This window comes from Rhineura floridana, chromosome 9, assembly GCF_030035675.1.
Source record: "Rhineura floridana isolate rRhiFlo1 chromosome 9, rRhiFlo1.hap2, whole genome shotgun sequence".
Classification (NCBI taxonomy): Eukaryota; Metazoa; Chordata; class Lepidosauria; order Squamata; family Rhineuridae; genus Rhineura; species Rhineura floridana.
Window position 1 is genome coordinate 88,492,531 of NC_084488.1, and position 25,200 is coordinate 88,517,730.

The 25,200-nt window shown below is 41.7% G+C and overlaps 1 protein-coding gene across 32 annotated transcripts in view; it reads right to left on the reverse strand.

Moving 5' to 3' along the window:
- Positions 1 to 25,200, reverse strand: part of ANK2 (ankyrin 2) — a 568,387-nt gene that overhangs the window by 159,666 nt on the left and 383,521 nt on the right. For 24 of the 32 annotated variants that reach the window (XM_061585294.1, XM_061585292.1, XM_061585317.1 and 21 more), the window contains 5 exons: positions 15,441 to 15,539; positions 9,969 to 10,154; positions 9,228 to 9,251; positions 6,812 to 6,910; positions 3,788 to 3,886 (listed from right to left, as the gene is read on the reverse strand). In XM_061585294.1, coding sequence (XP_061441278.1) covers positions 3,788 to 3,886; positions 6,812 to 6,910; positions 9,228 to 9,251; positions 9,969 to 10,154; positions 15,441 to 15,539 — 507 coding nt within the window. The remainder of the gene's footprint in view (positions 1 to 3,787; positions 3,887 to 6,811; positions 6,911 to 9,227; positions 9,252 to 9,968; positions 10,155 to 15,440; positions 15,540 to 25,200) is intronic. The other 8 variants (XM_061585319.1, XM_061585314.1, XM_061585316.1 and 5 more) reach the window with 1 other exon arrangement.

Here is a 25,200-nt window from a genome sequence, read left to right on the forward strand (position 1 = left end):
AGTAAAGGCCTCAGGAGAGGAGGTAGTAGAAAAAATAGCATCTAATGGAGGTTGGGGCTGGTTGCCTTCGTCATCAGAGAGTGATTCCAGGTCTCTCTGGTCCCTTGTATGGTGGACAGGAGCTTGACCATCTCTACAAGTGCGCTTATGTGGGACAGATATCTTGCCTTCTGTAGCCACCCTGCCCGCCAGAATCTGAGCCTCAGCCACCTCGTGCCTGACGGTAGAGGGGCGGGCCGCCGCTACTTCAGAATGATCCCGAGGAATGAGACTGCTCCAATCCCAGGTTGGGAAGGGGCTCTGAGACTGCGTCTGTTGATGCCATGTGGGGAGGCGGCTTCAACCCCTTTGAGAGGTGTTTCATTTTGTGCGTGGCTTTCCCCATCGCGGGCACACACTGCGGGACTTATGGGGTTAATAATGCTGCTGTTGGTGATTGACAGAGCTAGTAAACGACCGGACGAGGCTCGAAGTTTAGCAGCGGCCGGCGTCTTCCCCTCTATTGCTTCTGCGCGTCTACCTCCTCTCCCACTACAGAGCGTGTAAAAACGAAAGCCGCTCGTAAATAGCGAGAAATAACTGGGTGTAGGCCTGGGTATCGAGCCCTGGGAAGGCTGCCGCTAAGGTTAAAGCCGCCAACGCTGTAGCTTGCTGAACGAGGAGGAACGTCAACGAAAGTAGTTAGAGAAGGAGTCTGAATAGGTCGACGGCTGCCAGAGCCGCGGGGAGGGGCTGGCTGTTCCTCGCCACGGGGGAAGGTTAGAAGAAAAAGGACAGAAGGAACCTTTTTTGTCTGTTTGTTTGTTTAAACTATTACCGAAGGAAGAGGAATAAGAAAAACTTTGAGGGAAAGAACAAGAATGAACTCACACAAAAGACCCAAACAACAAAACGCTACAAGCCTGAATCACGGAGTCAGAGAGAATCCAACCACTTTCTGTGAGGCAAAAGAGAAAAACTGAGCACGGAGCAGGCGCAGACCAGGAACGGAGCTACAGTAAAACGTCAGCAGTACTCTTTTGCCTTCAACCACTAGGTGGAGCTAGTTACCCACCTGATATCTTTCCATGCACAGGAGAAAGACTTTTAAATGAATAAATAACGTGCATGACAACATCTCTTCATATTGCTGGACTTGAATCCAGCTCCTCACACCAGTTTGTAACTAGTGAGGCACTCTCCAGTTCACTGAGTCATGCTGCCAGCTTTAGGTCTTAATTGACACATTCAGTTCTTGCCAAGATTCCAGTTAGTAGCCAGGTCCTATTTTCTGCCTACAACCAGGAAGCAAAGCAACAAGAGTACTGTGACAAATCTCTGAGGCCTTGTAGGTTTTATAGTCAGTAGGTGAACCTGTTAATCAGTTCAGCAATTGTCAGTTGTTCCCCAAGAAACAAGTGTTTTGGACCTAGAAGTGGAAAGCCCGGGAAAGGCAGAAATCCAGAGGGTGATCAGATTTCCATTCAGTAAGCACACTATCAAAATCCAGTTCTAAGGGAACTATGGTTTTATTTTCTTTCAGGTTAGTAGTAACATTCAGTAGGTTTATGCTCAATTATAATCACTAGAGAGAGATATTGGGAAGGCTCTTAAAGAAGCATATTTGGGGTTTATTAATATAGTCTGTCAATGATAGCTTTGCACATTCTGTCAAAAGTAATTAAGTCTTTTCTTGAGCATAGTGGGATTTCCCGTTTTTTAATTGTTTACTCAGATACCATATTTGTTTTCTGTTGTTTGCCATTTTTCCTTAACAGCAGAAGGTCTGTGGCTAAGATTCTGTCCTCAGAAAATAAGGAGAAACACATTTTCTGTATTGCATTTAAAGAAAAGTACCATAATTTGTTTAACCTGCTCATAGCCTCTTGTCTTCCTTCTGAACCCTATGGCCAAACCATGAGTTAACATGTATCTGAAATCTCACAAGGAAGAAAATCTGATGGTGTTTGTGTGGGCTAAAGTTGAGAAACAGTAAGTGGTAATTGCCCTCTCCAGAAACAGCTTTGCCTTTAATGGGCATCTTGGCCCCCAGAGTCCAATCTACCAGGTAGGATGTGAAGTGTGAAGCCCAAAGAGGAAGTGGTGGTGGCAGTTTTTCCGACTGCTAAGAATTGATTATAAATTGCAAAATCATTGGGAAAGATGCTTTTCTATTTGCTTCTCCAATTGACAAATGCTGAAGCTAGTCTCAAGAGAAGACTGTTATTTTATCCTAATACAGGCTCATCAAAGAAAACTGGGAAATAACATCATCCCAAGTTTGCTTTTTATTACTGTACTTACTTACAGCAAAGCAGACGAAGTAAAAGTAAAACAAAAGGTACATAGAATAAAAGCCTGACACAAGGACATTAGACAGTGGCATGACACGGGCAAACAAAACCAAAGCTCTGCAATCTCCCATACTGAAAAGCTATCAGCAGTATCCTTGAGAATGTAGAAAAAAGATGGTACTGAACCTGTGCAAATTAAGATGCCAGTGCTTTGGGATGCTCTCTAGATTCTGTGTGGGTGTCTGCATGCTGGCAGCTTTGAGTGACACTACCAGCTGACATGGGTGATAAGCAAAACAATGAAAGACTTTTAAAATTAGATTCTTTGTGAGACACTGGAGGTGGTCCTATACAGATCATCTAGTCTAAGGCTGCACTTTGATCTAGCAGGTTTAGCAGTGCTCCGAGTTCAGAAGATGTGGAATAGTGTACAAGAAAGTAAGATGTGACTTGTACAATCACAATAGGCTTTCATGTTTGGATGGAATAGATGCCTAAACCAAGCTTTTAGAATACTTTTGTCTGTAAGCCTGTCCCAGAACTTACAGAGCATGAATCAAAAAGAGCATTAACTTGCTCTCACTCGCCTTCAATGCATAAATGAGTCTCTTTCTCTCTCCTCTATTTCTCTCTTTTTTGCAGTACACAGCTATCTGCTTGTTTTTCTACACTAGTACTGCAAGTCTGTCTTTATGCAATTACAGTTCTGCACATATGTAGCATATGGAACATATGAAGCTGCCTTATATTGAGTAAAACCATGGATCCATCTAGTTCAGAACTGTCTATTACTCCAACCAGCATTGGAGTGCCAGGACCACAGGATATTTTTCAGCCCCAAGATCTTTAAAAACAAAACAGAACTGAAAACTATTTTCTATTTCATGTAATACAAAGGGAAAAATAAATTATTTTTGTAGAATTCCGCTTCAAGCACTAGGTGGAAGACAACTTACTTGGAGGTGTCCTAGTGTCCACTCAAGAAATCAATTATCTTTGTTGAATTCAAGATTAGCATTAATGCTTGTGGTTTCTCAATTACTGTTAGGACTATCATAGATTGCTTGTCTTTCTGGCACAGTGCTTTTCAAACTGGAATTCCAGGAATGCTTGAAAACTTAGCTGAGAAGTTCAGCAAGAGTGGACAACCTCCTCTGAAAGATTAGGTGGCACTGAATACATTTTTGAGATGTTACTGAAGCAAAGTGGCAATTGTGAAGCAAGAATGTCAAGTATCCAAAGTTTTCACTCCATGGACAGAAGGAACTTCCATTCACAAAAGAGCTCCTTCCATGAACAAAATGACCTCTTCCATGAGTGCAAATTCTCTTTTCATTCACAGAACAAAAGTTCTGGACCCAAGACATTAGGAATGGCTTTCTGAATGGAGGTCTTGGCAGGAATATATCTTGCTGTTTTTATTTCTGGTCCCTGCCTAAACCAACAAAGAAACAAAAAATGAACAAACAAAAAAGATGCATGATGACATTCATTCAGGGAATAGAAACACTCACCCTGGTTTTGGCATCGATCTGCCCTCCACGATCCAACAAGAGCTTCACCATGTTTGTGTTTCCCCTTTTGGAAGCCACATGCAGTGGGGTGATTCCATTCTACACCATGAAAAGAACAAACAAAAAGCATGATGGGCTTGAAGAGGTTCAATGGGGATGGCTTTGCGTTTTGACATGATACAGTATAGAAGATAAGCAAGGAAACATCACAGCATACAGAAAACACTAAGCGCTGTCCTACCTCGAGAAAAGTTCTCATTGCAATAATCTGTATATGCTGTCAAGTGAAACTAAAATATATACATGTTTTATATCTATAGGAAAAAAAGACATCTGATTTGTGCTGTTTTAACATTTTGTTCAAATAAACAGAAGTTTAGTACAGCTATAATTAATGAGAACTGAAGACTTTACTTATTGTCAAAAATAAAGAAATTTCAATTGGTAATCACTAGAATTACTTAATTTAAATGCAATAATATAGGTCCAAATATTTCTGTTTATGTCTGCACATAAATGTCATGACAGCAATGTGCATATATAATTTTAAAATGTGCAACCTTTTAGGGCTTTTTGTGTGTTCACGAGACTCCTCACTAATTTATAAAGCAACAACAAAAACATTAACCCAACATCAAACACAACATTCACACTGTATACAAGACAAATAAAATGTTCACATTAATCAATATTCATAACATACCGGTGGACTTAAATATACAGGCACAGTCACAGCATACATTAGCTCAGACACAATGAAGCCTATTATCATAACAAATATCAGCATTAAAAAAGTCCTAATTAGGATGGAAGATTTCATCTTTCTTCATTTTCAACAATTGTCCCGGCACATACTTTGGCTATGCATTAGGTTTCTTGGTGGGAAACAGGAAGAAAAGATAAAAACAGCTGAAAGTTAAGTGTCAGCAAGACTTTTAGAAGCTTGGAAAATCAGTCCTTTATTATTTTATTTATTTTCATTTTTATTGTACTTTTCCTTTTTTAGATGTTTTTATTTTTTATTGTATTTTTATTGTTTCTTGCTATTTTGTTAGTCACCCTAGGAACATAAATTTATATTGAAGGTACAGAATAGAAATTATGTAAATGAATAAAAATATTATGAAAAAGCAAACCCTAACATCCTTATCCATTTGCGTATGCCATGCATGCAGCAGCCAGGGCTGCCCACATATAGCACCTTCAGACAGTTGGTGATCAAGTCTTCAGCTCTTAAGTGGCAAATGGGAGGGAGAACCAACAGCACAATTCTAGGCATGACTAATCTAAGGTAAAATCAATGGGATTTACTAGTCTGTACAGGATTGTAGCCTAAATACCACTTCCTGCTCTTATGAGTACATAGTCCCAGCAAGTTGAATGCAGGGAGGAAACATGCACATGGCACTTATTTGTGAAGAACAGGGGTGGGGAACCTTTTCCAGCTCAAGGGCCACATTCCCTCAAGGGGAACCTTCTGGGAGCCGCATGCCGGTGACAGGCAGTGCTAGAGGCAAAAGCGGGCAAAGCAACGGATATGACTCTTACTTTTGTAAAGGAGGCTGCATTCTAGCCATGCAAAAATCAGTGGTTTCTATATACACACACATACCTCTCCACTCAGGCAAGCAAGAGGCATTATTACAAATCAAGGACACAGTCCAGCCACGGAAGGGCTGGGAAGAATGCAGCCAAAAGATGAGGAAATAGCCAAAGGAGAGTCCTAAGGCCCAGACAGAGAGGCCTAGATGGCGGCACTTGGCCCCTAGACCTGTGGTTCACCACTCCTGCTGTAGAGGGATATTCATCCAGCGTGGAATTAGCTATTATTAACTTATTTCCACCACCACCCTTTTTTACCATCTTCCCACTTAATTTTCAAAGTGGCTAACAAAATTTGTTAAAATAAAACAACAGCTTAAAAGCCCATCTGAACATGTTACAATATAAATACAACTGAGGGTATAATCATATACCTTGTTTCCTAGGAGTAAGCCCCACTGAATGGGCCTTTATAGATCACATTATTATGCAATTAAAAGGCACTCCAAAAACACACTGTAAAAAGTACATTTTCAGTGCCTGCTGTAGAGAAGGAGCCAGAAGGATTCCCTTTGGAGAGTATTCCATACATCAGGTGCCACAACAGAAAAGATCCTGTTCCTGATGTGGCCAAGCACCATTCAGTTGAGGAGCAGGACCTTCAATGTTTATTCAGCATTCAGACAGGTTCATATGAACAAGGAAGTTCTTAAGAAAGCATAAGAATTTGTGTGCAAAAGCCTGCTTCCATTTGCACATGACTACTAGCTAAATTGCCATGTTAATCTATTGATTAAAAGTACGCTACATATTTACTTGAGTTAAAGACAATTAAAGAGATGGAGCCTATTAATGTGTGCAAACTATATATGCATACAGAGTTATGAATGTAAGGCATCTGCTCCACACAGTTTTTTAAGAATGGCAAATGTTATATTAATTATTCAATAAATTTGTTTTTTTAGGTGTGTACATGAAATTTACATTATTTTTTCCACATACAAATATATTATGTGAAAATAAAAGGTTGCATTCAATGCAGCACTAAGGTAATCATTCCGACAGCACAAGGATTTCTTCTTGCACAATGGAATGATCTTCCCGTCTCTTCCACTGCATGTGCCCCCTAAAACTGTTTTTGGGGTTCCCTCAACCCTCCAGAGCAGATTTCAGGATGGCACAGGGAGAGTACAGGGGAGGAGCAACCCTGTTACACTAATGCTAATTCAAGCTCTAGTGCAAAAAGTTAATTGAATACTACCCAAAGCAAATTTATCACATTCTGAAAGAAATGGCTTCTTTGGTGCAGGATAAGTGTAAGGATCATTGGCTTTGCATAATTTTCCAAAGCAAATCTGTAAATAGAAATGTCTTGGCACTCCCATGATGTTTTTTGTTCTGTTTTAATTTGGCATTTAGAGAAAGTTGGAAGTTACCCTTTCATTGTTTTTTCCATTTACAAACAAAGCAAAGCATCCATACCCTTGCCGTGAAATCCACAACGGCTCCTCGGTTGAGCAGAAGTGTTGCTACATTAACATTTCCATAGTGTGCTGCTATGTGCAAAGGTGTGAATCCACTCTGCAAAAAAGAATTAGGCTTAATCAGAAAGCATCATTTTTTACATAAGTCAGTCTTTAACTGAAAGCTAGTGACTCACTAGCATTAATTTTTCCTGCGTCTGTCTACTATTACAACACAAGAGTTAATTTTAGTATTTCCTGCAAAAGGAAACCAAAAGCACTACTTTCCAGTTAAGTTAAGTGCCACCCTGGGCTCCTGCTGGGAAGAAGGATGGGATATAAATAAAACAAAACAAAATAAATAAATAAATAAATAAACATTTTTTAATATTCAGGGTTTTTCAGTTTTTATTTGTTCAGATGCAATAAAGCCTACTTTATCTGGGTTTTCTACCAAAGAAAACTACAAATCCCTTTATTCCAGCAGGGAATGTATTCCTGAGCATGCTCAGAAGAGTAACTCCATCTTTTTATATTCGCAGGATTAGCTGACCAAACTGGTAGTAAGCCAGGCTTTCTCCTGGCACCAGTTCCCTCCCCGCACAATGGTTAAGTACAATGCTTGCAAAGGGGTCTATTCCATCTGGATTTTCCCATCATTTCTTATGTCTTCATAAAATCCTTCAAAGCTTTTCTAGTATATGATCACAAAACCCAAATATTTTTTGAGACCAATGGGGATGTTTGCCCATTCATTTCCCATGGCAAATTCAAGTATTGCTTTGGTCAGAAGATCAATGTTGATTCATATCAAGTATCACCAAAGCATATTGGAATAAATGGTACAGTATAATGGCTACGCGAAGATCCTCCGTGGTGCAGAGTGGTAAGCGGCGGTAACGCAGCTGAAGCTCTGCTCACGGCCGGAGTTCGATTCCAACGGAAGGAGGAAGTCGAATCTCCGGTAAAAGGGGTCGAGGTCCACTCAGCCTTCCATCCATCCGTGGTTGATAAAATGAGTACCCGGCATATGCTGGGGGGTAAAGACAGGCCAGGGAAGGAACTGGCAATCCCACCCCATATATACGGTCTGCCTAGTAAACGTCGCAAGACGTCACCCTAAGAGTCAGAAACGACTCGCACAACAAGTGCGGGGACACCTTTACCTTTTTAATGGCTACAGCATAAAATATTAAATTGTATCCCAGAGGGTACACAAGCTCCCAGCCACAGAAATGAGGCTGCTCTTCGTTTAAACCCTCAATAAACCATGCATAGAAATAAACGATACTGAAGTGTAAGAAAACCCATCTCTGCCTTAAGGATAATGCATGAAGCACTGGACTGCATCAATGTGTAGCATGCAGGGTGGCTGCATCTGAGAATGCATGCACTAGCCTTGCTCACATGTTGTGGTAAACAATTAAACCATGGTTAATAGCTTTACGTGAGATTACTGGTCTTGCCCATTTTGGTCCTCCCTGCTAGCGCCCAGGAAAAACACATGATTCCTGGCTTTGCATTCTTTGCATTCTGCTTGAACTGGGGATTTTGATTTGTTTTGCTTAAACAGACCATGACCAATACGTATGTCAAGAACAAATTTTGGCTACAGATCATGGTTTGTTTAGAGCAAAACTAATCATGATCACCAGTTTGGACAGAATGCTAAGTCAGAGGTTGCGGTTTATTTTTCTGGCGCTCTAGCAGGGATGAGCAAAGCAAGCACGACCAACACCATCATGGTAATAATTATTAACTATGGTATATGGAGATATATGAACTGGGCCACTAATGCACATGAGCCAAAGCATGGTTTTTTAAAAAAATAAAAATAAAAAACAAAGTAACCACGTGGAAAGCCTCTATAGTTTTTGAAGTACTACAGGAGGAAGGTTTCATATTTACTTTGGTACAGAATCCTATTAATTTTAATTTTTAAGATTTTCACAGAGGTTGGAAACCCATGAAAAATAGTGAAGAGTGCACAGGGTAAGAGGCTGAGCAAGCACCTCCAAGAAGGAAGTCACTCAGATTTCCGTTATAGCTGTTGAAGTCTGCAAAGCCCCTTCCAAAGCTTTGTGGGCTCTATACGTTAACAATAACCAACCAACGACCCACAGGAACCATGCTGCAGATTAGCATTAATGAAGACACAGTGTTATATTACATGCAATTGCATTATATTTAAAAATATCCCCATAGGCTCACTCTCACTTCTAATTCCCAGTTCTTGTTATTCAACAATAATCTGGACCATCTCAAAAGAAAGGGGGAGGGGAGGGCTACATAAAAGCAAAAAAGAAAACAGACATTGGTGCATGTTTAGAAATAATATCAGATACAGTTTGAACCGTATATGACATGGGGGAGCAGGGAATCAGCAATTATCCATGGGGGGAGGAGAAGATGAACAAAACTGTTGTTTTTGGTACCTCAGTTGTCCTATTCACCATCATCTGTTGCAGCATGTTTTGGGGAAAAAGGAAAGATATTACAGATTGGCAGAAAGACAGAGACCTAAGTTGTTCATTTAAATGGTTTGTTGTTATGGGGGGGAAACCTGACAAGTGTGAGTTAGTTTTAAATTTAAATATATGCAACCCGTGTTCCAATGGGCCACAAACCAGTATCCCACTCAAGAGCAACACTGCTTCAGCTCTTCTTCTCACCCCAGCAGATTATTAAATTTACAAAGACTGAAGGTGATATTAACCTTGTGTTAACTGGACAATATTCTCAAATGCAAAAAGTGCCAAACACCCTTAGAAAGTCAATGAAAGAAAAACTTAGAAACTGAAGTATGATTTGAAAATCTAATCTATTTCCTCTTGCAGTTCCACAGTAAACAAAAGAGCTTTTATTGCAGATACCGGTTTACTATTACAGAAGGAGCAATATTATTTGCATTAATCTTTTAAAAGTAATGGAATGGATATGATTGTTTTCACGTTGCTTAATACAGTATGATTTTTTTAATGAACAGGTAAGATGTTTGATATGTTCAGTTAAAAAAAGGAATGCAACAAACATATAAATAATTTAAGGAGCTGCAAATGGCTGCAGTTTCTTCTCAGTGGTAAAACTGAGTTTATCCTGCATAATGTACGAAACAGTCCCTGGAATCCCCAACTAATAGTATGGTCCCAACCCTGTTTTAAAAAAAAGATTTTTACCTTAGACTGAACATCAGCATTGTGATCATTCTGGAGCAGAAGTGCTGCTGATTTGGTGTCATCTTTCCTGGCAGCGATGTGCAATGCCGGCAACCGGACTTTTCCCTTAGTGTCATTCTCTAGAAGGATGGCAACTGCCTGATTGTGTCCTTGCTGCAATGCAACTGCTAACGGAGTGAAGCCATCCTGTTGCAGTGGAAAGAAAATATTCTGCATGAAGCCAGAACCCATATAAAGAGATCCCACATAGAGGTGTATCATACTTCAATATGCAACATTTATAAGCCTCCCAGTGAGTATTAAACTTTGGAAACCCACCAGACACTCTGTCCATTGCATTTTAGCAAGGCCAATATCCAAACACATTTGCTACTGAATTTCACATCTGTTGAAAAATAAACACACAGCTGTTATTTTCAGGGCTGATATTATAGTGCTGAGGTATTTTGTCCCATATGCAGCTGATGTTTCACTGTTGTTGATGCAGTTTGATATTTTTGAAGGATTTTTTGATGTTAATTTTTGATGGCTATTATGCTGTTAACTTTTGTATGTTTTTATCTTAATTGAAAGACACGTAGAGACTGTTGCGTATTAAATAACTAATACAGTGGAAGCTCGCTATAACACATCTCACTATGCCATGGAATCAGATATACCATGGGTATAACCATGTCCGCAGAATAAAATACTGTATACCCTATTTTTCGGGTGGGGGGAGGTTGTGCTCCTTGTCCCTGGTGAGCCCTCTGTTTGCTTCCCCTGAACGTTTCTGAGTACTTTTCCTCTCAGCGTCCTTATTTAAAATTTCTTTCCTGACGTCCTCCTCCCTCATGCGCTTTTCCTTCCTGGTGTTTTTTTTCCTAAGGGATGCTTATCTCTCAAGCCTTTTCTGAGTTCTTTCTTTACTGTCTGTGGAGCTTTGTGTTAACTTGTTTTTCCCTCACTGTTACCCTTCCTGCTTCTCCCTTCCCATTGCTCCATTCCTCAGCCGCAGCAGCGGTTTTTTTCTCTCTATATAGGAACCAGTAGTACTTGCTCGCTTTAACCCTTTCAGTGTAGCTTTCATTATAGCACAGAAGTACTATAACATGGGTGCATCCTTTGTCCCCCAACCCTCACATTATAATGAGCTTCCATTATAAATCAAATAATTAATAATAATATTAGGTGGTGAAATGGGCATACTACGCAAGTCCTATTATATTCCTTTATCATTTAAGCAGGGCAAACCAAGTTTGGAAAAAAGTTTGCAGCAGTTCAGGAAAAAATGTAGGAAAATGTTTCCAATGACCACAATCCAGAATACTCCTTTACTTGTGGGGAAGGGAGAGTTGCTAGGTTTCCTGAATTTTAGGCTCTGATGTATAATGCTGAGCCTTGCAGCTCAAGGAGCACTGCCTGTTTGAACACAGGGCAGAGTAGAGGAGTGCTTGGCAGCTAGAGATAGGCAACGTGCTCCTGGTCAGGGGTAACCTGAGAGATGTAGAGATGGAGGCAACAGAAAAAGCTCAAGCTAAAGTGCACCATACAACTTTTACTCTTTAGAATGGGAAAGAAGCATAAAGACGGTCTAGATCAGCCTTTCCCAACCAGTGTGCCTCCAGATGTTGTTGGACCACAACTCCCATCACCCTCAGCCAGCATTGCCAATGGTCAGGAAAGATGGGAATTGTGGTCCAACAACATCTGGAGGCACACTGGTTGGGAAAGGCTAGTCTAGATAATAACTCCCTTTGTTTCTCATCCAAAGATTTAACTCCTTTTCCTGGAGACCCTGAGTAGAAGGTTAAGAGCCTGATCATTAAGAAAGGGCCATAGCTATGTGGTACAGCATCTGCTTTTCATGCAACAGGTCCCAATTTCAATCCCTGGCATCTCCAGGTAGGGCTATGAGAGACTCCCTGACCGAAACTCTTGAGAACAACTGCTAATCAGCGCAGACAATATCGAGCTACATGGACCATTGGTCTGACTTGGTATAAGAAGCTTCCTATGTTTTTGTTAGGCCTGAGATATAGGATCCCTTTTGCAAAGGCTTTTGTGTAACAGCTCAGTGGCAGAGCATATAAGTAGGCCTGCTTTACAGAGGACAGTCCTCTATTTGAAGGAGCTCTCTGTTTGAGGGATGCCTAGCCCAAGTCTGGTTTAAAGATAAGGAAGAATAAAAAGGGAGAGCAGGAGGCCTGCAGTTGCCAATCAACACTTAACAGCATCTGGTCAGCAGAATGAGCAGGCACACAGGTCACCTGACGTCTTCCCCATTATGGTGAGATGTAGTGTATTTCTATTTAAATTACGGTAATTATTTCTGAATGTGCATCTATACAGATAAACTATCATATGCAAAATTGTCCTCTTATGACCACTTTTTCATGATGCAAATCCTTTCTTTGCCACACCAAGCTTTGTATGCAAAAAGTCCCAGATTCAGTTCCTGGCATCTCCAGGCAAGAGTGAGAAATCTCTCTGTTTGAAACCCTGGAGGGGCACTGCTAGTCAGTATACACAATACTTAATTACATGGATTAATGACCTGACTTGGTATAAGGCAACTTCCCATGTTCCTTTCTTTGTTTTATGTTTGTGTCCATATTCCAAAAGCAGCCTGCAAATCAGTGGAAGGAGGATTGTTAGGTATTACAATAGAAAAAAAACACTGGGCACAAAGAAGTAATGATGAATTCTTGGACTGGGGGCTATATTGTTGCTATTTAGCATTGCAAATTTAGTGTCAGCTATTAAGAGTTAAAAGAATGGAAAACCTAACGTTGGTTAGACCCATGCATAAAAGCAGGAGAAAAGAAGGATGTGAGGTGGTGCCATTTCCAAATGGGCCAGAGTCAGGTATGTCTGCTGAAAAGTGGGATGATTTTAGATCCACCTGAAAAAAAAGCAGGGTGGCATCTCACCCTGTTTAAAGCACTAGCCCAGACTTAAAACAGAACTACAAAACAACTATGCTTTCCTAAGAGTATATGCTCACATTTCCAACTTCATATTATTCTGACGAGAAACAAATCAATTAGTTTGTGGGGTGGTGGAGGAAAACTGACTATACATTTCACATATACTGTAGATTAAAACAACAACAGAAGACTATGGGCCTTAAGATCAGCCAGTGATTCATTTGCAAATGTTGTTTTTGCCTAGTTGCTCAGCAACCACACAGGATTTCATACTCCAGCAAAGCTGCAAGAGTAACCTGATCTCAATCCATCCCAGCAATGAAAGGATTATTTTAGGAGCCATCATCAAATGCAATAATATCCACTGAATGACAGGATAGCAAAAACAGCTGTTAACAAAGGCAGGCTTGGCTTGAATGCAACTCTAATAAATGCCATACCATTTTGAATACCCTGTGGTAAGTTAGCTCCATACCGAGGAAGGTGACAATTGATAAGGGACCACTAAACATTGCACAATTGCTAAAACTGGAAGAGCATCATGGAAATATATTAATTTGTCCATGGATCAACCCTTCTCAAGTTTTTCTTCTGTGGCAGACGTTACGATGCCATAGTAGTAGCCAAATAATATCTTAGTTAACCTTTGAAGAGACATACGTGAGGAAGCTGGAGTTAAGGGCATGTTGAGAATATGTGTTTGAGGTCTCATAAGTCATAAACTGTACCTTGATGAAGCCTGGAAGACAACGGGGAACAAGTGCAGATTTTAGAGCGCTGGCTAAATTAAGCCTCAATGTTCAGAGGAAGTGTACCACTGAATAGAAGGTGTAAGGGACAAAAAATAGAGGAATAGCTGTGGGCTTCCAGGAGGCAACTCATCCAAATGATGGACTTCCTGGTCTGATTCAGTAAGGGTCTTTTTATATTATGTCCTTACACAGATGCAGCCCTGCTTAAGAGGCAACCATTGAATTCTGTATCAGCTGATGCTTTCAAACAGCCTTCAAGGACTGCCCTATTCAAAATATCATTGTAGTTACCTTTTCATACTTTTTCATAACCCAAGGGGAAGGCGGATTCGGTGGTGGCACCCCAGCTGTGCAACTGCTTTCCCTCTGACATTGATGAAAGATTCTAGTTTGCTCAGGCTTTTACTGGGCATTAATGCTGAGTCTGTTGGATTAATTACTGTTTTGCTGGTTGTTAAGACTATAAATAATATTTTTGTTATTTTAAGAGTTATATTTTTAAAATTATTTATGGACGCCACTCCGGGATTGCTGTTTCGATGAAAACCGAGTAACAATATTTTAAACAAATAAATATATGAACTGTCCAAATGGCATGGGGCAATCATCTCCACATAAGTGATACTAATCATGTGTGTATGTGAGACCCTGAACTACTAAGAAGTGACATTACCCCATGTCGATATAAGATATTATATGTAATATAAAAGTTTCTCCTTATTTCAATGCAAATTAGGAAAAAATGTTGTCAACCTGCTCCTTAAATAATTGTTTACGGGCTTTCGGAATTATGGTAGCTTGTATCCTAAATCTTCAAATCTTCCATCCTGTATGTTTGTTTTTTTCTGTCTTTTTTGTGTCTCTCTTTTAATATGTGGTCTGTGACCATAATAAAATGATTCATTCATATGTAGTCTATATACATTTAAACCAGGTCCTCTGAAAGCCCAAATAATTTTGTACCTCCTATAGATGATCTGCCCTACAGAGGTGTCTCTCATCATTTAATGAATTCTGTAAATAGTACCATAATGAGAGAAGGAATAATGGTCCCTTCTAAGAATGCAGTAGCACCTAACACTGACATTAAGCAACTGACTGGAGACAAGACTTGGAAGCAGTGTGTTTGAAGTTATTGTATCTCCTAGAATCTGAACCTGGCCAGGTGGCATCTGCCACTTCCCATGATTGCTCTTTTAAATGAAGAACAGCCTGAACTCTGTCATAGCGAGTAGAAGAACAATGGAGGTAGAGACACTGCATAACCCTTTCTCTTCTTGCAATATGTCTGCTCAAAATCCCACTCCCAGGTGCTCTCTCAATGGCTGGAAAAAAGTTGCACATCTTTCCTGTTGGAGTTGAGAAAACATCCTGCATTGAAGTGATTCTGAGCAAGCAAAGGGCAAGAAAGGATTAAGCAACCCCTCTCCCACTCCCAAGGATGTTCTTGAGGATGTTCTTCAAGAAAAAAGTCAGGGAAAAATAAGAAACAGATGTGTATAAGATCTAAATTTGCCTTCATGATATTAAGGCAAAGGGCGATGTCCAGTGAAGTAGTTCCATTAGCTGAAGGATTTCTGGCTGTGCATCACAACTTCTCCTCCCTCTCCTTGCACCCTCTCATATAATCTGTGGGTTCCCTAACTCTGTGGAGCAGATTTGGAGAGAACACAGGGGTGTACAGGATGAGATGAGGAAGGTGACATTCTGTTGTTCAAACGGAAATCCTAGCACTAATCGAACGACTTTACTGAATACTACCCAAAAGATATTAAAGAAACACCTTTAAAGAAAAGATCCAAGTACCGTACCTCAGTAGCAGTGCTTTGGTTGGCTCCATTTTCCAGAAGATATTTCACTACGTCAATGTGGTTCTCTTGTGCTGCCATGTATAAAGGAGTGAAGCCATTCTATGGAGGGAAAAAATCAGTAAGGAACTACAGGAGCTCAATCTAAATATTATATCAAAAGATTGATATTAAAAAGCAAAGTTTAGCAGCCATTTACCAAGCAAAATCAAGCAGAATACTAAAGAAACTGAAAAACCCCCTCAGTGATGATAAATATAAAGTTCTACTGTTTTAATTAATAAGATATGTTATGTAATAAGTCTTTACCAACCTGGTGCCCTTCAGATGTTTTGGACTAACAACTCCCAGTGTGCTGACTGGGGCTAGTGGAAGCTGTAACCCAAAGTATCTGGCGGGCACCAGGTTGGCAAAGGCTATCATATAATATATGACTGAGAGGGACCTTGCCATGGCAAAAGTACTTTAAAGAATCATATTTTAACGCAAACTATATTATAAAACCCTCAGCTCTTTGGTAACGATTTAGAAACTTCACGTAGGTTTTTTTTTATGCCTCAGTATCTCCTTGATATCCTTTTTCATATTGTTTAAGGTAATTTGGTGTACGCTGGGACAATTCATTATTACACCACTTTCTTTGCAGGAAAATGGGAAAGTAAAACCGGCAATAAAGTTTTATGAGGAAAGGAAGAAACCTATGTATTTATTGCTTTTATTTAACTAGGCAGAGTACTGGGCACCATAAAACTATGGCCTCAAAACAAACTGCAGGTATGGCAGACTTCTAAAATAATGCATACAAGATTATAGTATACAACTCTTCAACAAAACAAGCCGATAGTATAGGCTACAGCATGTGTTAAGCATTTGATGGATGTGAAATCATGCTGATCATAACAGGTTAGCAAATTAACTCTTACACCTGAATGTTCCAGTCAGTGCAATGTCACACCTGTAGAAATGGTTTAATATTTGATTTGATTTAATGTTATTTAACAGTTTTGTATATCTCCCTTTTCCAGTAGGCCCCAGAGTGTACATCAACAATAAAAAACAATACAATGGAATCAGTTCCATAACTGGAATTGGAATATGCGGCATAATAGGACCATATGATTCAGATTCTTTGGAAATCATGCCAAAGCAACTCCCACCAGCTTTTCTCAGAATTCAGTTCTCACAATGCTGCAAATTACAAAAGATAACTTTGCGTAGGATATTAATAAGAGTAAAATAATTTAACATAGTTCCTAGCATTTTAACTAACTCATTGGAAATGGAATGGAATCATATCGAGTAAAAGCAGAACATAATTCATGTTCACCCCTTTTGATTGATTCATAGGAACATAGGTAGCTGCCTTATACTGAGTGAGACCATTGGCCCACCTAGCTCAGTATTGTCACTGACTGGCAGCACCTTTGCAGGATTTCAGAGAAGGAATCTACCTGGACATGCCAGGGATTGAACATGGGGCCTAGATGTTCTACTGCTGAGCTACAGCCCTTCCCCATCAGACAAGAAAAAGATTCAACAAGATTCAATCAACAAGAAAAAACAGAAGATAAATCTAGAATATATTATTGCTTGCATCTCCTGGTTCACTGTCAACTATAAACATGGAAGTGTGTGCACTATACTTGTATTCACGTCAGTTCTCAGTTCCGCTGAATACTCAGGACTGGTAAATATCTCATTGTATACAAAATATATAACATACAATTTCATAGCAGGCCAGTATTTATTTATTTATTATTTGATTTATATCCCGCCCTTCTTCCCAGCAGGAGCCCAAGGCGGCAAACAGAAACGCTAAAAACACTTTAAAACTTCATATAAACAGACCTTAAAATACATTAAAACAAAACGTTAAAAACATATTTTTAAAAGCTTTAAAAACATCATTTTAAAAAGGGTTAAAACATATTATTAAAACAAACACGTATTAACAAGCAATTCTAACACAGATGCAGACTGGGATAGGTCTCAACCTAAAAGGCTTGTTGAAAGAGGAAAGTCTTTAAAAGGCGCCAAAAAGATAGCAGAGATGGCGCCTGCCTAATATTCAAGGGGAGGAAATTCCACAGGGAAGGTGCCGCCACACTAAAGGTCCATTTCCTATATTGTGCAGAATGAACCTCCTGATAAGATGGTATCTGCAGGAGGCCCTCACCTGCAGAGTGCAGTGATCGATTGGGTATGTAAGGGGTAAGACGGTCTTTCAGGTATCCTGGTCCCAAGCTGTACAGGGCTTTGTACACCAAAACTAGAATCTTGAACTTGGCCCAGTGTCGTGCCCGGGTTGGGACTCAAGAACAGAATCACTTGATGAAAGCAAATCAGTTTTTATTAGAGTAATTTCCAGACATAGGCTTCTCCGCCTCATGAACTCTTAACATGAACCAAAACCCGCAACATGGAAGAGAGTTGATAGAACAGAGTATCAAACATTCCCTGTCCCTTATCAAGGGGGCTTTCGGGCACGAATTCTCTCGCTCCACCTCAAATTGTCCACATCTACACCCCTTCCCTCCTCTTTTCTTTGGCGCCTTTTTAACTGTCTTCGGGTGCGGGGCGATGGGGGGGCGGCTACCTCCTCCCCTTCTGATTCGGAAAGGATGGTAGGGAGTGGGGGGGTTGGCCCAACACTTCAGGCGATTTCTCTCTACTCTTCTCTGCAGCCGAAGGGACTTGGTCTCCCTCCTCCTCCCCCTCTGTCTGTAACTGCTTCACATTCCTAGGGGGGAAGTGCGTGGGAAACGAGTCTGTTGCCTGTTCAAAGTTTTCCCCCTCTATCTGGGAAGCCCCCTCCTCCCCTCTAGACGGCTCAGCCCAACCGCCCCCCTCTCCTAGCTCATTCTCAGAAACATCAGAATCCCAACCATACATCCTGACATCATCCCCTTCTCCATGCTGTGCTCCCTCCCACCCTGTTGGTTTGGGGCGATGAGGGAATTTCTCATGAAAGTCTCTCACTAAAATGGGGGCGTGAACGTCCTCTGCTTTTCCCCAGGATCTGTCGGCTGGCCCATAATTCTTCCAATGAATTAGATATTGCAGCTGATTTCTCCTTCTCCTGGAGTCCAGGATCTGTTCCACTTCAAACTCTGTTTGTTCCCCCACCAATATTGGTGCCCCTGGAGATTCTATCGGCCTCAACTCACTGGGGGGGGCGGCCTTCGTTAGCAAGGAACGATGGAATACTGGGTGCATTTTAAAAGTCTCTGGCAACTTTAAACGAAAAGCCACTGGATTTATTTGAGCCTGGATCTCAAAGGGTCCCACTATCCTATCCTGCAACTTCCTGCACTTACCCGGCATGTTAAAAAAGCGGGTTGACAGCCATACTTGATCGCCCACCTGGAGGGGGACCCCCTCACACTGACGTTGATCAGCAACTCTTTTGTATTCCCTTTTGGCTTCGTCTAATTGTTGTTTCAACACTTGCTGTGCTGCCTGTAATTCCTGTAGGAATTCCTCTGCCGCTGGCACAGGCCCGCCGCCTGTGCTGCTGGGAAAAGCTTTGGGATGAAATCCATAATTAGCAAAGAAGGGTGTTTGCCCAGTGCTGGTGTGCACGGAGTTATTGTAGGCGAATTCTGCAACATGTAAATAGGAAATCCAGTCATTTTGCTGGTAAGATACGTAACAACGCAGGTACCTCTCTAAAACTGCGTTAAGTTTCTCAGTTTGCCCATCAGTCTGAGGGTGGTGAGAGGAGAGCCTTAGCTCCGTTTTCAACTGCTTCCAAACAGCCTTCCAAAATTTAGCTGTGAATTGGGTGCCTCGATCCGAGACGAGGCTGTCTGGCAACCCATGCAATCTGTAAATCTCTTTGATGAACACCTTTCCCAAGGCACCAGAGCAAGGGAGGAAGTGGGCCATTTTAGTCAATGAATCCACGATCACCAAAATAGCAGTCATTCCTTGTGACCTTGGTAGATCGGTTATAAAATCCATGGAGAGATCCTGCCACGGCCCCTTCGGAGTGGCTAAAGGTTCCAACAACCCTGCAGGCCTCCCTGTGCTTGCCTTCGCCCTTAAACACACGGCGCAGGATTTTACATAGTTCTCAACATCTCTGCGGATTTGAGGCCACCAAAAATCCTTAGCTACATTTTGAATGGTTTTAAAAATGCCGAAGTGCCCAGCTGTGACATTGTCATGGCATTGATGCAATACTCTGAGTCTGAAGTCCCCTTTTGGCACATATCTGGCAGTTTTAAACCACAACAACCCATCCCTCCAGTGGAAACTTACTTCTGAGTCCGTGCTCTGCTCCATTTCCTGGATGTAATGTTGTATGTCTGGATCCCCCTGCTGGGCCCTCTTGAGCTCTTCTTCCCAGGACGGCTGATAGGCTCCTAACGTGAGTTTTTCCGGTGGGATGATGTGTTGGAGGGGGGTGTCAGCCTTTTCGTCTTTGTATTGGGGTTGTCTGGATAGGGCATCCGCCCTCTGATTTTTTGTATGGGAGTGGTACTTTATTTTGAAGTTAAACCTGGCGAAAAACTGCGACCAGCGTATCTGTCTCTGGTTCAATTTCCGAGCGGTCTGTGGGCTCTCCAGGTTCTTATGATCGGATCGTACTTCTATCTGATGTTGAGCCCCCTCCAAATATTGCCTCCAGTTTTTGAATGCGTCTTTGATAGCTAAAAGCTCCTTTGCCCACACAGTATAGTTTTTTTCAGCATCTTTGAGCTTTCGAGAGTAGTATGCACACGGGTGTAGTTCCTTCCCACCCCTGTCAGCCTGCAAGAGAACCCCCCCCGATCGCCCGGTCCAAGGCGTCAGCTTCCACGACGAAAGGCCGGGTCGGGTCAGCAAAGCGTAGGATAGGTTTGGAGGCGAATTTCTCTTTCAGGTCTTCAAACGCTCTTGTTGCCTGGTCTGTCCATTGAAACTTCCCTTTTCCCTTTAAACAGTCTGTGAGGGGGGCGGTTAGTTTGGAGAAGCCCGGGATGAATTTTCTGTAGTAGTTGGCGAAGCCCAAGAAACGTTGCACGTCTTTCTTGGTGGTCGGTTGTCCCCAATCCAACACACAGCTCACCTTTCCGGGATCCATCTCCACTCCCCCTGCTGAAATTCGGTATCCAAGGAAGTCCAGGGAAGACAGGTCAAAGCCACACTTTTCCAGCTTGGCATATAGGTGATTCTCTCTCAGCCTTCTCAGCACAGTTCTCACGTGTTGGTCATGCTCTGACTGGCTCCTTGAAAATATCAGGATGTCATCCAGATAACAAACCACGTACTGGTCCAAGAGGTCCCTAAACACTTCGTTCATGAACTTCTGGAACACCCCTAGACTGCCACTTAATCCGAATGGCATGACCAGGTACTCAAATTGACCATAAAAGGTGTTGAAAGTCGTCTTCCATTCATGTCCCTCCTTCATTCAGACCAAATTATATGCCCCCCGCAGATCCAACTTTGTGAAAATCGTGGCAGAACGCAGTCGATCTAATAACTCTGGAATTAGGGGCAGGGGGTAGCTGTTCGGGATGGTAATTTGGTTGAGGGCTCGATAATCATTGCAAGGTCGTAGCTCACCTCCTTTTTTCTTCACGAAGAGTAGGGGGGCTCCTGCAAGGGACGAATAAATCCCCGCTTCAAGTTCTTTTCCAAAAATTCTTTCAGAGCTACTCTCTCTTGTTCTGTGAGGGAGTAGATTTTGCCTGCTGGAATGCTCGCTCCTGGCACCAAATCGATAGCGCAGTCATACGGCCGATGGGGGGGTAAAGTCTCAGCTTCAGTTTCACTAAACACATCCTCAAAGCCCAGGTATTTCGAGGGGAGGGTCACCTCCTTGACCTCCTGCACAGCTCCTGCTAGGGCTTTTATTGCTTTCTCTGGCTGACAATTTTCGTGACAATACTGGGATGTAAACCACATGACTGCTTCTCTCCAGGCTATTTTTGGGTCATACTTTATCAACCATGGCATTCCCAGAATCACCTCAAAGTTAGACAGGTCTGACACACACAAGGAAATCAACTCTTCGTGCCCCGTGATTTCTAGCTTCAAATCCTCAGTGGCTCTAGTGACCCCCCCAGACTTTAGTGGTCTGCCATCTATTGTCTCCACTGATGAGGGGGCTTCTAGTTCCCGATGCGGGATGTGGTGGCGTTTGACTAGGGCGGTATCGATGAAGTTTGTAGAGGCTCCACTGTCGATCAACGCTGTCGAGTTGAACTGCACTCCTGTGGAAGTTGTAATCCTAATGGGTAATACCAGAACCCCTTTTAGGGGGGGATGAGTTAACGGAGGCCCTTTGCACAGTGCTGCCCCCAGTCCTCCGGCCTGCACTAGGACTGGGTGCTTCCGTTTCCCGACGACCCTGTTCTGTCTCCTTTCAGTTCACAGTCCTAGCTAGATGGCCTGGCTTGGAACAAATAAAGCAGAGACGTTCTCTGCGACGTCTGTCTCTGTTGGATGTTGTATCTGGCGCAAGCAGATGCCCAGGATGCAGAACAGTATAGTGAAAGGCTAGATGCCAGTTGAAGCAATGAGCCGGACAAGCAATAAGTTTTAAGAGTTACTTTACTGACAATATATCACAGCTCTCTCTGTACAAACTCCTCGACCCCCACACTCACAAGTGTCTGCTGGCCCTCTATATAGATAAGGCCAGCTGCCCGAGCCTAGGTTGCTTAGCAACGTGTCCTTGAAGATGGCTCGAGCTCTGCCAACTTTCGCTTCTAAGTCACGTAGCTCACTTGTGGAAATTTAACCTCTGCTTTCTCGGTTTAATAGCCAACAATCCCCCACCTTAAATTTCCACATTCAGCCAGTTACATTTCTCTTCCATTTACACGTGTTACATTTTACATGTCATTACATTTACATCATTTGGTTTTATACTTCTGATACATTTCCCTTTATTTCAGTTTACATCACTTTCATTTGTAAGACAGTTACTCCATTGCAATCTCAGCATTATTGTCATTATATTTCATTACTCTTCATGATTTCCATCATCCCACTTTTTCCAGTCATACCTACTTGATTTATCAGTTTTGAGAACTTGTCTTCACTTAGTGGTTTTGTCATAACGTCAGCCAGCATATCAGCAGTGTTACAATAAATTAATTCCACAAACCCTTGTTTAATCATTTCTCTGACATGGTGATATTTGATGCTGATATGCTTGGTTCTCTTGGTGTGTGCTTCTGACTGAGCTAGCTTAATGCAGGTCTGATTGTCCTCATATATTTTGATCGGTTTGTCTATGCCTTTTCCAATTTCAAACAGTAGATGGTCAAACCAGGTAAGTTCGTTACAAACCAGAGATAACGCTATATATTCAGCTTCTGAACTTGATGTTGCCACTATAGTTTGCCTCTTGCTGCACCAATCAATCACTGAATCATATAATAGAATGACAACACCAGTAGTAGACTTGCAGCTACTGGGATCACCAGCATGATCCGCATCTACATAGCAGCACATACTCCCGAGTTTACTGCTGGACAACACTAGACCTTTACTGCTAGTACCTTGCAAATACCTCAGGACTCGTTTTATTCCTTGCCAATCTGTCTCAGTAGGCTGTTCTACTTTTCGACTTAAGATGCTAACAGCATTACAAATGTCAGGTCTTGTTACCTTAACAAGATATTGCAACTGTCCTATGATGTGTCTGTACCTAGCAGTGTTTTCACAAGCTGTCTCTGTGTTTTCTTGTTGAAATGATGTTGTCATGGGAGTCCCTACTGCCTTACATTCAGACATCCCACAATCTGCTAGTATTTGTTTATCTTTCCTTCCTGTTTTAACACGAAACTCCCGTCTGAACCCCGTATGACCTCTGTACCTAAATAATGACTTACAGGTCCCAAACTTTTCGTTACCACATGTTGTTTCAGACTATTATGGAACTCTTTCGTCTTCCTCCTCATGGGAAAAGTACAGGATGTCATCCACATAAACTAGGCAGTATGTGAGCCCCCCCTTTGTTTCTTTCACATACACACAGGGGTCTGCCACACAACGCTTGAAATTCATTGACTGCAGAACATCATCTAGTTTTTCGTTCCAACAGCGCGCACTCTGGCGCAGACCATACAGGGATTTCTGTAACTTGCAAACTAGACCTGGCTGTGTTTCACATCCGGGAGGCTGTTCCATATAGATTTCTTCTTTCAACTCCCCATGTAAAAACGCCGTGCCAATGTCATAGTGGCTTACATGCATGTTTTCTATGGCAGCTATTTTTAGCAAAACCCTGATTGACTCATGTTTCACCACGGGAGCGAAAACTGCATCGTAGTCCGTCCCGAATTGCTGTGTAAAGCCCTTAGCTACTAGGCGTGCCCTATACCTTTGTATCTGTCCTGTACTCGACCGCTTACGTTTAAATATCCACTTACACCCTATAGCTTTCTTCCCTGGGGGCAGAGGTACTAGCGTCCATGTGCCATTTTTTCGCATTGCTTCCAGCTCCTCTTTCATCGCTGCATGCGATTCATTCTGTTCGGCTATGGGTAATTGTTTTATATCCCCGAGGCTTGAGGGTTCTTTTTCCTGCTCTGTTTTATAAGCCACGACATCAGCATCAATCACTGGCGTCTGTGCTTTCACTGACTGCGTCAGGTTAATCCCTATTGAACCTCTATGTGTCCTGTCTGTGTCTTTACTGAGGACTCTCAGCTGCATATAGAACAGTGACTTCTTTACTATCTCTTTCATGAATATTTTTCCTCCTCTCATTACATGCACTGAACCCCTTTTGAACATTACTGTGAACCCCATTTCATTGAGTTTCGACATAGCCATAATGTTACATTCGATGTTAGGAACAAACAGCACATCTGTCATAATGGTATTGAAACCTGCTAATTTCACTGTACCCCTACCTTTGATCAGTTTCTTAGATCCATCAGCCATTATTACATGATCCTCTACGTCACAAAATGTATGAAATATAGATTTATCTTTGATTATACTATTTGTTGCCCCACTGTCAATTGCCCATAAATCTTTACAGTTATTTCCCTGCTCATTGTTAATACATTGCTTATTCTTACTAGCATAGATCACCTGTACACATGGTTTTCTTCCTCTTTCTCTTCTTCTTGCTTCACAATTCCTTTGAAGATGTTGCTTGGAACCACAAAAATAACATGCCTTTTGTCCATACAGTCTCTCTTGTGCAGCTTTGTTGTTCTGCTTTTCCACGTTGTGTTTAGACTCAGTCTTTTCCTGCTTTGCCATTTCCTGCCTCCTTTGAAATTCTTGTAAAAGTTTGCCTTCCATATAATCCATATTGAGATTTGCATCGTCCATTGCTTCCAAAGAGCTCACCAGACTATCATAACTTGAATCTAGTGAAGCTAATGTGATATACACTTTTTGCGTTTGAGAATGTTCAATTTCACGTTCTGACAACTCAGTAAACAGTCTGTTTATTTCCAACAAATGCTCTGACATGGTTGTATCTCCAGATAAGCACATCCGGTACAATCTTCTGGCAAGATATATTTTAGAACTGGCAGTCTTTTTCACATGAATATTTCTTAAAGTTTCCCAGGTTTCCTTAGCTGTTGTTGCATCACGCACGTGCAGTAATTGAGAATCATCAATAGAAAGAACAATTAACGCCTTTGCCCTCTCATCCAGCCTTCTCCAATCTGCTGGAATAGGCACCCCGGCGGGTGGGTCTTCTGCGATAGCTTTCCACAGGTCTTCTTTCACTAGAAAAGCCTGCATTCTCTGTTTCCAAGTGCCATAATTTTTCCCTGTCAGCCTTTCCAAGGGAATC